The 14,564-nt window shown below is 44.7% G+C and overlaps 1 protein-coding gene and 1 pseudogene across 1 annotated transcript; both read right to left on the bottom strand.

Annotated features, from left to right (window-relative positions):
* Window positions 1-1,089: 1,089 nt before the first annotated feature.
* LOC133916965 (ankyrin repeat domain-containing protein, chloroplastic-like) lies at window positions 1,090-4,344 on the bottom strand (annotated as a pseudogene).
* A 3,601-nt stretch (window positions 4,345-7,945) lies between these two features.
* On the bottom strand, window positions 7,946-9,773 carry LOC133916964 (transcription factor BHLH3-like). The gene is made up of 4 exons (XM_062360875.1): window positions 8,997-9,773; window positions 8,735-8,908; window positions 8,443-8,613; window positions 7,946-8,309 (listed from the first exon to the last, which is right to left on the bottom strand). The coding sequence occupies exons 1-4, from the start codon at window positions 9,585-9,587 to the stop codon at window positions 8,223-8,225; spliced, it is 1,023 nt and encodes a 340-aa protein (XP_062216859.1). The 5' UTR covers window positions 9,588-9,773; the 3' UTR covers window positions 7,946-8,222.
* Window positions 9,774-14,564: the final 4,791 nt, after the last annotated feature.

The following is a 14,564-nucleotide window of genomic DNA, read 5'->3' as shown; positions in this document are numbered from 1 at the left end:
GACTGATATTTATTTTTACAAATTTCCAATTTTAATTTTTTTTTTTTTTGCAATTTTCTAATAAAATAATATTATTTCAAAAAAACCCGCCGATTAGGACTATGCAGTGTGGAGAAGGCAAAGGATGAGGGAAGGTTGTTGCAGGTACAGCAGTAAGGTCCTGGACATTGGTTGCTTAGAAGATCTGTACAAATGGAATTTAATCGATGCATGTAATTGCCCATAAAGGTTGAGATGGGTACACCCAGGGACCAAAAAACGGTCCAGGCACTCTTAAAAGATAACAGAACTGGCGTGGCTCTGTTTGCCAGATCTGATGGCAAAGAAGTTGCACCAGGCATATGAACATGAGTCCATGAAATCCATATCCTTGTTCTTTTGTGATCAAGGTTTGCAAACATATCTGAGCTGAGTCAGCTGATAAATATCAGGAAACATGCATTTCTGGAGGTATCTGAGGTGAAACTGTCAGCAACTAATAAATTAGTGGAATGAAACACATATGTATTTGTCTATGCTCCTCTACAAGCCCAGGGACGGTCGGTTGAACAGGCCCTGTTTCCAGGTGACAACTGACAAGTACCAAAAAACAACAATCTGCAAAACAGGAATAATACCTGAACGGTAAACAAAATCAAACAAAGAATGCCAACCACGAAACCAATGGATCCAATATTTGATAATAGAATTCCGTAATGCCTCATAGCAAATTATATATATAAAAAAGGATAAGTACACCTCTTGTTTCTTTGCATATCTGTGTAAGTAGTGAATAAATGTACTAAGAATCTGCACCTAAAGGAGAAAAACATGGAAAGCAACATGGCTTTCCCATGATATAATCATCTAAGATGCAGAATGTCACCTAACATTAATTCAATGGGCCAAAAAGAGAGAGAGTGCCATTCTAAAAACAAATGCGGATCTCATAACAATTATTTGGCATTCATCATCTTGAATTCGTCACAGTTTAGTACTGACCTAGGGAAAGGTTTAAAGTATGCTCGTCCCATTCTCATGGTTCAACTGCAAACTGGCTTCCTCAATGCTTCCAGTGTAAACTATCCTGCAACAAATTGGTACCAGTCAGAGCCAAAGAAATAGCATAAATGTTTTTAAAACAATGTAATTGACCTGTACCTGTCTACAACTCAAACCAATCCATGATGCACCAAAAAAGGTGGCCTCCCAGCAAGCCAATCTCTGCCATAAATTTCAGTGACTTTGACAGGGTCATACACCCTCCAAGTGCTGAACTAAGTCAAGCTGTTTTTGTCCTCCGAAGCTTTTTAAGTAGTTTGATAAGCTCATATGCCCGCACATGATGACCCAATCGGAGGCACAACTCCAAAGGGGTCAATCCATCCTGAAGTGAGTTCACAGACAAAATTGTTCCTCATTTAGCCGAGTCATTGTTTCAGAAGAATGCAGGAATTGCATCCGAAACTACTATGGAAAAATACAATGACAGGACTGAGGTGACAACATATGATATCATGCAAGGATTGAAGGAGTAGGCAATCCATGTAAACAACCATTAAGTAAATCATAAATGTGTTCTTACTGGATCATTTGAGAAATGTTAGAATATTCACTTTACTTACTTGGGTTTTCAAAGTTCTATCAGCACCCTTTATTAACAGTAGCTTCACAATGTCGGTTCTCTGTGTTTGTACAGCAAGATGCAAAGGTGTCCATCCATACTGCAAATTGCCCGAGCTGCACGGTTAGTCCAACCAACTGAAGAGAGTATAAAGCAAGGCACTTCCGGAACTTAACATACATCATCTGGACGATTGATGTCAACATTGTACAGCAAAAGAGTCTTTATGGTCTGACTGCATGCTGTTTGGACAGCATAATGCATTAGGGTTGCGCCATCCTGTATCACAAAAATTGCAAAGTTGGTGACATGTCACAAAGAAAAACCCCACATGGAAAATAAATAGCATATATAAGACTGCATGGAACCAGAGGGAATCCAGGAGCATGACAGTTTGTCAAACTAATTATTAACAGAGGCAAATGTAATAAACTTTAACATAAAAAGAATAGCCAATGCAAATACTCAAAGAGCAACATTGAGACCTAGGCACCAAGGAACCTAAACTAATCAAGACCGATTAAAAAAACACTACTTGTAATAGGCTTCATATAAACTGTTTCCAGACATGCTAAACAAAACATGTACCCACTTTATCTTGGATGAATGGATTTGCTGAATTCCTTAATAGATAGTTGACAATAGCAGCCTTCTTCGAAAGAATTGCTTTATGAATTGCTGGGAAACCATCCTGAGGAAACCAGAAAAAGGTCCAATGAATCATGACCTCAAAACCATAGAAACCTTGTAGGCATATAACTATTTTAAGATGAGAGCATGAGACTGTTCAGAAATTACAGTAGCAATTACCTTATCAAGCGCATTTATGTCCATGTTATGTTTTAGAAGACTATCCAATAGATAGAAATCCCCTGATGCAGCAATTGAGTGAAGCGGAAGCCATTTACTCTACAAGAACAGGTACAAGGTCACATTACACAGGAAACTAAACTTGAACTAACACCGATCCTCATAAACAGGCTAGGAGGCAGAAGATGCACACATGTTAGGTGGTTGGAGTATAAAAATCTCCATGACTCCCATGTAAAGTAGCTGCTACAACATGTTAGTAATGACTCAACAACAACTGAGTCGTTGAACACAGATCGCTTACAGAAGTAGCGGCTTCCAGATCAGGCACTCGCTTATTCAGAAGAATCTTCTCCTCATTTGTGAATAGCTTGCGGCGACCTGAAGTAAAAAGAAAAGGAGGATCATTCATATGTATAACAAAAAAAAAAAAAAATGATGATGCAAAAAAGAAAAAATAATTCACCCTGGTCTGGTACTGAGTGATAAGTGTATGAAACCAAACCACTACTTCATCCAACTGCCAAACATTCATGGCAAAGATACAGATTTCTCACAGCAGGCGATGTATTGTTTCAGAAATGCGGCATCATCTAACACTCAGTCAGTCCTATATAGCAGGAGATACTAACATGATTATACCAAATTTACCAAGGCAACAAAATTTATACCGTAAGATTGATAATGTCCATTTGAGCATACATTGCTGTATGATATGAGCATTTGGAGATACTAACATGGCAATAGGAGTCAAAATACACATATTCCACATTTCATTCTCACCGAGCGACCCATGATATCGGTGTTACATTCACCATAAGTTCATGAACTACTCTAATCTCTACCTATTGTAGTGCCATTCGTGGGTAAAATGACTTGATATTTGTATGATTGGTTAAACTTGCTTCAGTTTGATGTAAAATTTAAATATAAAAATGCTGTAATCACTATCCGTGGCTCCCACCTCTCATATGGAGCAAATCTCCAACACACATACCGACATGAGCAAACACCACTTCCGAACCATTTGAACGATCAACTCTATACACAATTCTAATGCAAAAACATTTCAGTATCGTAAAACAAAATCTATCAAACTCACTTTTCGGGGTCTTGCCGTCGTCCATCTCGCCCGGCACATACTCCTGATTGCTAAAAAACTCCGCAATGTCCTCAAGGCTGCCAACATCCATCCCCATTCTCGGATTCCTCGGCGCCACGCGTGTCCCCGGCTCCGGTGGCAGAGGCTCCTCCACCTTCTCCAGCGGCCCCGAGTATACACTTCGAACGTGCCCAATCTCTGCCTCCAACCTCCCCTCCCGGTACGCTCGGAGCTCGTCAGGGGCGGCCACGGCTGGGGGCGCCCGCCGCTCGAGGCGGCTACCGAAGCGCAGCCCGTGCGCGATGCGTCGCTTCTCCTTCTTCGTCATGTTGATCTCCTCCTCGGCGTCCCTCCACCTCTCCGGCACTAGGCTCTCCCCGTCGCTGGCATCCGCCGCCTTCCGGCCGGGGCGGGAGGTGCTCGGCGGCGGTGGGGACGACAGGAGGTCGAGGTCGGTGGCCTCGAAGGCGTCGTCCTCGAACACGAGGCAGTCCCCAATGACGGCATCCTCGTCGCCGTCGACGGCGGCGACCGCGAAGGCGGAGGAGACGAGTGGTCGCGGGTGCAGGGACACGCCAAGGGGTCTGGGAGGCGGGTGGAGGCGAGGAGAGGAGGCAGCGAATGGGTTTAGGGCTTGGATTGGGGTAGGGAAGGGAAGGAGGAGGCGGTGGTGATGGTGGAGAGAGATGGAAAGCGGCGTCATGTCGTCGTTCCGCGCCGTGCGGTGAGGCCGTGCCGCGCCGGAAGCGGAGAGGATAGCCCGGTGTATGCAACCGTTTATGTCTGGGCCGGGTATTCGGACCACGCACTACGGTTCTACCTGGGACATGATTTAAGGGCTGTTTGACACGGCCCAGCTCCATTTGCTCCATAAATCTACATATTTACAGTAAAATAGATCTACCTGTAAACTAATTCGGTGGGCTGTTTATTTTTCACGAAGATGATTTTATATTTAGAGTAATATTTTAACCGTTCCATATAATTGTACAGGAATATAGGGAGATCTATGGTTCAAGATGCTCTATAAAATTATAGAGTCACCCCGTTTAATAGAGTTTTACTTGGATTTATCGTGGATTTCAGATCTAAAGCCCTGCGAAACATCCTCTGGTTAGGCCGAAAAGAATCCTAGTGTTTTTATGTTCAGGAAGCAGGCAGCCCAAAGAATGACAGTTGCGCTCGAAAGCATCAATATGAATGAAAAATCTTTTTTAAAAAAGAAATGAAAATATAGAGCTATGGAATTATTAGAGACAATAAGCTAGCCATCCTATATCTATGCTCTCTCTACCTTAGTTTAGCACCATAAATTTAAATTTCTCTGTAGCCCAGTTTATTATGGTTAAACCTAATAATGTTACAGTACACGCATATTGTTGTGACATGTGTACAGTAATTATTGTTTTCTAAGAAAACAACAGTACAACATTTCCTCTACAACTTAGTCACAACACGTAAAGAAAAGAAAAGGAAGGCTCAATCTGGTGAATGCTCACTAGATATATCTAATGAACACCGTCCAAACATTTTTAAGAACTTAGCAACAATGTCTAAAGCCTAGTTTAACAATTTCAAAAAACCGAGTTGAACAATGAAAACCTGGCAGCGATTTCTGAACCTAGATCAACAATTTCTAGAAAAACTACTTCAACAATTTATCAAAACCTTGCAATAATTTTCTAATGAGTCACTTGATGAACATTCATTAGTTATTTAGTTATCAATCTCCAAAAGAGATCTGCAGAACCATCTAAACTAGTAATAATGTACACATACATGTATTGTATTTTATGCCAGCCATGGCCCGGCAACCCTGGGCCACTGCCCGGCTCTACCTCGGCTTACCATGGAGAACGGGCTGCTGCAGCGCACACCCACCAGCAATCCCCCTCCCACCACAAGTTGGCCAACTAAGCCATCAGCCCAGTGCCGTCGACCCCCAATGAGCAGGCCTTAATTACTTAGGTCTTTTCTTTTTCTTCTATACCGTCACTACCTCATAACGAGTTATCATGAATAGATGTTAAACTCTATCATAGATGATTTTAGACTTCATCCCTGTAAAGGTACATGTGATATCGAACTTGTCATAAACAAGTAAAACTGTTTGTAACATAGCTATACATAGACGGGTTTTGTTAAAAAAAACGTTTGTGCGTATAAAGTATCACAGACAATTTTTATTAAGAAATCATCTGTGATACTATTTTTAGAAAAATAAGATTTTGGATATAGGAAAAATAAAAAATACTTTTCACACCCTGCCCACGTTGTCACAAGTCATGTGATTTTTCACACGTGTATGATTTGTGGGCATCCAACCTACGACCTCTAGCCTAGTGCGTAGTTTTTTAACATCTCACATGATTTAAGGGCTGTTTGACACGGCCAGCTCCATTTGTTCTAAATCTACATATTCATAGTAAATTAGATCTACCTGTGAACTAATTTGGTGGGCTGTTTATTTTTCACGAAGGTGATTTTACATTTAGAGTAATATTTTAACCGTTCTACATAATTGTACAGGAATATAGGGAGATTTATGGATCAAGATGCTCTAAAAATTATAAATTCACCCTGTTTAATAGAGTTTTAATTAGATTTATTGTGGATTTCAGATCTGAAGTCCTGCAAAACATCCTCTGGTTAGGCCGAAAAGAGTCCTGGTGTTCAGTAAGCAGGCAAGCCCAAAGAATGACAGCTGCGCTCGGAAGCATCAATACGGATGAAAAATCTTTTTTTTAAAAAAATAAATGAAAATATAGAGCACTAGACAATTATTTGGACATCTAAATTACTTCAAATAAAAAAGTTAATAAAAACTGTAAAGTTGTAAATCTCGTTGAGAGCTACAATTTTCATATAATTTTTTCTTCATTTTACAACATTTGAAAATTCATAAAATATTTACTCTACAAACACATGCGGTTTTTCTTAATGTTTGTATGTATCTTATATCACATCATAGATAATTTTTCTTAATATCCGTCTATTGTTTGTCACAGACAGTTTTTTTAATGTCTATTTGTATTTTATAACACATCACAGACAATTTTTATTAATGTTTGTATGTGTCTTATCACATGCAGTTTTATCGAAAACCTTATGTGTTCTGGCACACCGAGACAGTCAATCATGTTACAGACAGATTTGTTTTAGCAATCGTCACTGGGCACTTTATCAGCGATGTGTCATAGGAAACCGTTTGTGTCACTCTGTCTATTTTTACTGTTTGTATGGTAGTATGCCTACGAAGCTTTGTACTTTTAATTTTCCTTGTTCTTTTTTAGATTTCGTTTGTTTTTTGCGTTCATTTATGTGTCACTACTGTTACAACACTTTTTAGAATATTTTGAAGTTAATGTTCCACCAATTCAAACGTAATGTTCCACTAGTTCCATAATATTGTTCTACCAGTTCAAAGCTAATGATCCACTACTTCAAATCTAACTTATTGGCAGGTCGATAATATTGTCACTTTTTTCTTTTTTCAAAATTTTAATATTTGGATGACGCTTTATAAATTAGAGCATATTTTTAGTACTAAATTATTTATTTATAAGTTTGTCTAGGCTGCCAAATTTTCTGGCTGCCACTGTATGCCATATGTCAGCATGCAGGGACGAAACTAGGATTAGACTACACCTCAGACTGGATTAGTGTGTTTTAGGCTAGACTCTTCAATTAATTATTTGGAATTTTCGTAGGGTTGCAGCCCTAGCAAGTGTAAGATCCGCCTCGGCCAGGGTCTCGATCTGCAAAAAGATTGAAGGAGGTTAAAACTAAGAACTGGCTATAAACTTCCGTAGTTCCTAAATAGGACATGAAAACGTTCAAGTACCAATTAACACGTACATATTGAAGGAATAATATGTAAGAACATGCTTAGAATTTCTGCAGTCCCCAGAAGCAACAAAAAAAGTACCCAGGTGCATCCGTGCATGCATGCTAGCTAGTAGGAAATTAAGATGTTATTAGTACGTACCCTGCGATATATTGGGACTTTGATATGTATTTCCATCATAGAGACTTCGCTCTTGTATATAGTAGCTAAATTGTATGTGTTCTTATTGATGCATGTATGTACGATGTATGGCTTCTAGCATTTAAAATAGGCCATAAAATAACGAATCATTCCATGTGTGTAGCAGTGTACGTACTAAAATGCAGATGTACAACTGTTCTTGCATGTCACTGAACTAACAGGGAACAGGATCGCCTATCAAGAAATCAGCGTCTTCCTTGTTCTTTACCCAGTATGCTAGTACGTACGTCGAAGGGCTTTCGTCTCGCACAGTTGTTGGCCCGCGATTAAAGGGAATAAACTTATCATACTACTGTTTTCTCATATGAGCATATGGTAGCTCAAGTACAAGAACTATATGAACCGTTTCCTGCCAGGAAAAGAACAAAAATCACAGCTAAACTTACAGAATAAACAATTGGAGTCTTGGCATTAACCCAAATCATGTCGCGCGATACATCACAATATGGATCCACATACAACCCATGATACAAAAAACACAACAGATGAACTTACAATACCTAAGCAAATCTTTAATTTGCTGGGATTCAGATAACTTGGTACACTCATAGATGAACACTAGCTCTATATTAATTCATGGGGCAAGGCCATGGAAAGCATCGATCAACAACGATGATGATGATCATGCAACTTATATTTGCTGGACGGATTTCAAGCTGCTAGAGACACCTCCCTCCGTAGCCTGCACTCCTAAACAATGTCTGCTTTATCTCGTCGGTGCTTATTACTTGCCTCTTCCCGTCCTCCTACCATAAATTGATAGACCCATTCATAACAGAATTTAGCTAATCAAACAACAAATCCTTGTAAAGAAAGATTCAGGCAGAGATTAAGGGCATTAAACAATATTCAGAATTAAACCCTTTAATCATCACTTACTTGTAAGCAAGAGGCCTGCATGCCAAAGTCACTGAAGCAGCTCACCACGCACTGTTCGATCTCCAGCCCCAGAGCCTCCAGCGCGCTTACCGTCGACAGCAGCACCCCGGGGTTCGCGGGGCAGCAGATCTCGATCCTCGTGCTCCCGTTGCCCCGCTTCTCGACGTCGAACTGTGCCGACCCACATGGATCAATCAAAATCAGTTCAGGTGTGTAAGAGAACACAGTCAATATTGATGTGCCCTACAAGGCACAAGCTAGAGAGCGTATGTGAATGTGCGCGCGTGCATACCTTGGTGGAATTCCTCACCATCATCTCGTTGTTACTGTTGGACGAATCTTTCAAAGTATTGAGAAGGTTCAGGTCCTCCGGCGAGGCGCCGATCTCCTCCTCAAGAACTTTGATCCGCTCCGTCAACTCCTTCACATAGTCAATGGTGTCCCCAAGAATGGATGTCCGGTCCATCTGAGCCATGATCCGTGCAAGCTAGTTACATATATGCGTACATGATCAAAACTATCTTAGGCTAGCTACGCTGCAAGACATGTCTCACCTTACTGATCTTGGGAACGATGGACCGGAGCATTGAGAGGCGGTCGTTGAGCCGCTTCCTCCGCCGCCTCTCAGCCATGAGGTTCTTTGACGGCGCGCCGTGGAGCTTGCTCCTGTGGTGGGCTCCTCCGACAGCCCTGATATTGGCCATCTCCGAGCTCTCGCCTGCGCCTCCTCCGAAGACGAACGTCGGCGGAGACCCCCCACCTCCATAGAGCCCCTTATCACCGCTTATCTCCTCCTCCAGCATGGTGGCGTCATTGAGAGGAGTGAGCGTCTGGCCGCCGGTTGCCTCCCCTGGGAGGGCGACGCAGCTCTTGTAAGGATTGCACACCTCGCTTAAGCAGTCGAAATTGAAGTCCTCGTGCGGGTGCGGAGGCGCGGCTGGCGGCATGGGTGCCAGCTCCTGGAACGGCGGCAGGTCCATGCCGCTCCTCGCGTCGGCGCCCTCGCCGCCGTAGAAGAGAAGGTCGCTCATCATCATGCTGCCGACGCCGGGGTAAGCTTGCCACGGCGCTGACGCCTCCCGCCGCAGCGACATGAGCTCGTCCAAGAACGTCTCCTCGTCAAGCTCCATGCCCAGCTCACTCATGCTCTCTCAGATGCTTCTACAGTTTCAGGTTCCTTTCCTCTAATGTTCTCCTCCCTTGCACAAACCCTCACGCTTTATAACAAACTGACACCAACGCGGTCTGCTGGTAGCACCACATGCCCAACTTGCAGCGAACAGTGAGGAACCGGGTATGCACTGAGGCAACCTGCGAATGACAACGCGGTGGGCCTGGGTGAGGGTGCCCTCCTGGGCAACCTGAGCGACAATTATTCCTTCTCAAAGACTTCAGTTTGGTGCGTGTTAAGGTATATCTATCGCCTATAGGTCTGTATGGCAGGTGCGTGTTAAGGTACATCGATCGGTCTGTATGGCATGGCCACGGCGCGCTCACACACTCGATCGCCAGCAGAGCAGCTGGGGCGGGCGGTCACTCTAGAGTCTGGAAGTAGCAAAGCATGGCAACGTAAGAATGGAATAGAATCTTTGCATTTGTTTAATCCCTTGGCGACATTCGGTTTCAATTACCGGCCATGTCGTATCCGCCTGAAATCTGCAATCTCGCGGCCAAAGGCTTTTTAAATGCCTCTTGCTGCTGGCAGCGTTCGAGGTCTGACGACCGCCCCGGCCTCCTCTCGGTGCAAATAGAATTTCGGCGCGTAGGCTTTATAGTTTATACTAATCCAATTTGAACGCCATTGTCTAATGGCAGATTCCTTGGCCGCTTGACGGTTGGTGACGATATATGGCGGATGGCGCCCGGCCGCCCGGCTCGATCGGCCCACGGTGAGCTAATATGCCTTGGGAGTACGTGCGCGCCAGTCTCTGGGGATGTGGAGACGTCGCGTGCGCGCCCGGCCATGGCCCGGCCATGTGGAGCGCGGCCGCGTCGCTGTCGCCGAGTCAGATCTGATCGGGGTTCGCCGCGCGGACGTGGTGATGGGCTGGCGACGCAGCGAGCGATTGGTACGACGCATACGAGTGCGAGTAATCGTGCATGTCGCTTGATTAGTTGCGTGCTTTGCGAGTGGCTCCGCGTACTAGGATGTGCGTTGCGCGTCCGGGAAGAATTTGCTGCTGGATTAGGGTCCGTTTGCTTTTAATCGTGATTCTAACCATTTAAATTATGATTCTCATAATCTTAAATCTACATTATATAATCTAAAATAAGCCTATAAAATTATTATAATCTTCATTTTCTCTTCCTCCCTTATAGACTCGCTCTCTATATAATACTATATTGTCGACACTCCGCCAACTCTGACCGGGTCCGCCGCTTCCCCACCTTATATCCACCGCCAAAATCTAACATCCCGCCGTTGACACTCCTCTGACTCCGACCGAGTCCGTTACTTCTCCACCTTGACGAGCCCAAGTGCAACTCGGGTCAACGGGAGCTCGAACCGGCAGGAGCTTAGGCCGACGGGAGCTCAAATCGGCATCAAGAGGGAGAGAGCGAAGGGAGAGAAAAAAGAAATGTTATGTTTGTAATAACAATGATGAGTAAATATGTGTCACAATTCACAATTTAGAAGCAGTCTTTCTCTGGATTATAGATTATGACATAATCTACCTCCAAATTATGAAATCTGGATTATGAAATCGGTTTGTTTGATTTCAATTCTAATTTTAAAATCAGAATTCTAGAATCATAATAAAAAATAAACAAATCCTTAATCGTGGGGCTAGTTGGCCGGGAGATTTGAGCGGGATTAATCCTAGTTAGGGATGGAAAATTTACCCATTTTACCCGTGACTAAATATTCTAATAGGATTGGGTTTGTTCCTTATTTGTTACCCACGAGTATGTTCGTGGACACAAATCACTACCTAACGAATATACAGATCCATATATAGATAAGACATACTTATACCTGTGAAATTCGTTTACCCGTCAATATATATGACACGCGGGCCCTACTTTTCCTAACCCTAATTACCAACTCCAACTCCAACCCCAACCACCCCACCCCGTCGGCACTCAACCCGCCTCCCTGCTGCCCACCGCCTTTGTGCGTTACCACGCAGCTCATCCGCCATCGGACACCACCACGCCATCCAAGCGTCGCCCAACCTCGCCCCAAGTTGCTTCGCCACCACCCAACCCCTCCCCACCTCGCGCCGCACTATTATCGTCAGTCCCGCGCCTCACTGCCACCAGCTTGCCTTGCGCCGCTACCCAACCCCTCCCCGCCCCTTGCCACGCCGCCGCCACCCATCACCTCTCCTCCCCATCTTGCGTTGCTACTGCTACCACCCTCCCTGCCACCCATGGGTACGGTATGCCCACAAGCAACGGATACCTGCAGGCACTCACAGGTATACCCGTGAACGGAGAAAAACTGGTGAATATAAATATAGATGAGCACTAACTGTATCCGCTACATTGATTATCATCCTAATCCTGGTTCGGATGAGCTATCAGATCTGATGGATGTGTGGATAAGACTAAAACAATGCGCATGGAACAAAAGCTAGCGCAGTGGATTGTTTATCTTCGGAGCTTAACAATCAGAATGGCACCACTGGTACGTCTACGCTGTCATTGGTTAGAGTTCGTACTAACAACGCGCAACCAGTTGTAGTATAGCACTAGCATTATTGTTGTGGGGATGTCAGCAGTCCACTTGACTGAGACGCGGAGAATTTCTCTTGTCATACACTACACGCAATATATGTTTTCGTCATAATCCGGGCGTGTATATGTGTTCAATTTTTTTTTTGGGTTTGGGCACGTATTAGTTTAAGCGGATATTTTCAAGCATGTCTTCTTCTCCTTCAAAGAAAAAAAGCATGTCTTCTTCTCCTTCAAAGAAAAAAAGCATGTCTTCTTCATAATCGATAACGCCGCGGGCCGGGCCGTCAGGCGTTCCCTGCACGGCTGCACAAACTAGAACAGTGCCGTGCTGCTCACCACATGCCGTGGTGGCACTGCCCGTGCAGCATCAAACAAGGCTCGCTTACGAACATATGTGCACGCCTATGCACCTGCCCGCAATCCACCAACACCTCGTGCCACGCTATAGGTGCGTACATGCACAGCAGCTAGCAGCTCAGGTCACAAGGCGCGCGCGAAAACAAAGGAGGGCGGGCGGCCGGTCGGTTCACGGGCGCGCGGCCGCCATCCGCGCGCGACAGTTTGAGGTGACAGGGGCTGGTCCGTGCCTTTCGTTCGTACGCGCGGAGTCGGCGCACGGCGTCCAGTCCGCCCGCCCGCCCGTCGCCTCCGCAAGCGTGCTGCATCACATTGTGTTTTGGCTCATTTATAAAAATCGCTAAAAAATCAACCTCAAATTACATCAAATACAACCACAAAGTGTGTAATACGAGTAGGGTACTCATGAAATATACAACAAAATAAATTTTCCAATTTTGACAACATCCACAAAATGGTTCAAGATGCATTTTGGAGTCTTTTTGTTTTTACTGGATTTTGTCTGATTGTTCAGATTTGAGTTTCAATTTCATTCAAATATGAACCCTTTCCTCTCCCTAGAAATTCATAAAATCAGATCAAAATCCAAAACACCAATAGGTTGAATCTTTTTCCCTCCCTGCCTCTTTCCTCAGTCCAGCGCATGACGATGTCACATCTTCCTTTTCTTTTTCTTCTTCCTGAACTGTGGCCGGGCATAAATCTCATAATAAGTCCCAAAAAATTCATATTAAACTTCAATGAACCATGTCACCTCTCTTTGTTTTTTTCTTCTTCTTAGACCGTGACCGCTAGAATTAGCCCAGCACCCAGCCCACCAAACCACACTACCCGCTCTGCGCTGCCCAGCCCACGTCACTGGCATGCGGGGTCGCCGCCTTATCTCCTCTCTCTCTCTCTCTCTCTCTCTCTCTCTCTCTTCGAAATCCAAGGTGCCCCCTATTTGACCCCGAAAAGCAGCTAGCGCCACTCTTGTCGACTACCTCCTTACGACACGAGAGCCATATCCCTCTCTACTCCCACTCCCATCCTCCCTTTGCCTTGTAGCCACTTCTAACTGGCGCCGCACATGTACACGAGCCACTATAGCCATGCCGAGCTCGTGTCACCGGCTGCCATTAAAGTCGGCATGATTTCCTCACAGAACCGACGTAACGCGCCTATAAAAGGCACGTTCGGTCCCCTCTCTCCGCACCGCCGTGCCACCATCGCCCCTCTCTCCATCCCTCTTTTCTTCTTGATGCTCCATTAGAGGAGCAAGGCCACCACCGCCATAGATCTATTAGCTCTGACCTCCTTGAGTGGCTGGTAAGCTCCACCAGCCCCTTCTTTAACTCCCGATGCCTTCTCTCCCTCTCCTTCGAGATGCACGTGCACTGCACCATGCTATCTTTTCTGTTGCTGCCTCCATTCGTCACCAGTCATCTCTGCTTACCTTTGGACAACCTAGACGACATCGCAGGCAAAGTCACAGTGCCACTCAACAACTCTCCAGTGCATTGCCTTCACCTTGAGAGCTCCCCTTGCGCAACTCACCTTGTGTCACAATGTTGCGTAACAACTCTCCAGTGCATCGCTCAGGCTTGTTGTTGGTGAAACCGCCCCCACCCCAAGCTTCAATACCACGTGTAGACCACCGGTACATGCTTCTTGACGAGGTTCACCATAGTTTGACCATCATCAACGAAGAATCCGGTGAAGTGCCATCGTCTTCTCCACTGTGTCAGCATCCATCCACCTTTGTTCTCTCTTCACCCTCTCCTTGTTTGACTGATGAGTGGCCCCTACCCGTGTTGAGTCGGCTGAGGCCACTGCCATATCAATGCCACGCAGCACATGGGCCCCACGAAAGCCCAATCAACACTACCATCTCGGCACCTTATCCACAAACCTGCCATATCAGCCTATGGTCCATGGACACCGGCTCACCGTGGGCCACTCTTTGAAGCCCCTTTGGTCCACAACCCTATACACCATGTTCATCAAGGAGTGCCATCTTATTGACTTGGGCCCCGTGTGTTAGCCTCTCACAATTTTTTTGATTTTCCAAAAATATTTAATAAATCCAATAAATTCAAAGAATA

This window comes from Phragmites australis, chromosome 4 (genome assembly GCF_958298935.1).
Source record: "Phragmites australis chromosome 4, lpPhrAust1.1, whole genome shotgun sequence".
Taxonomy (NCBI): domain Eukaryota; kingdom Viridiplantae; phylum Streptophyta; class Magnoliopsida; order Poales; family Poaceae; genus Phragmites; species Phragmites australis.
Note: the sequence above shows the minus strand (reverse complement) of the source record. Positions and strands in the feature narration are given on the sequence as shown.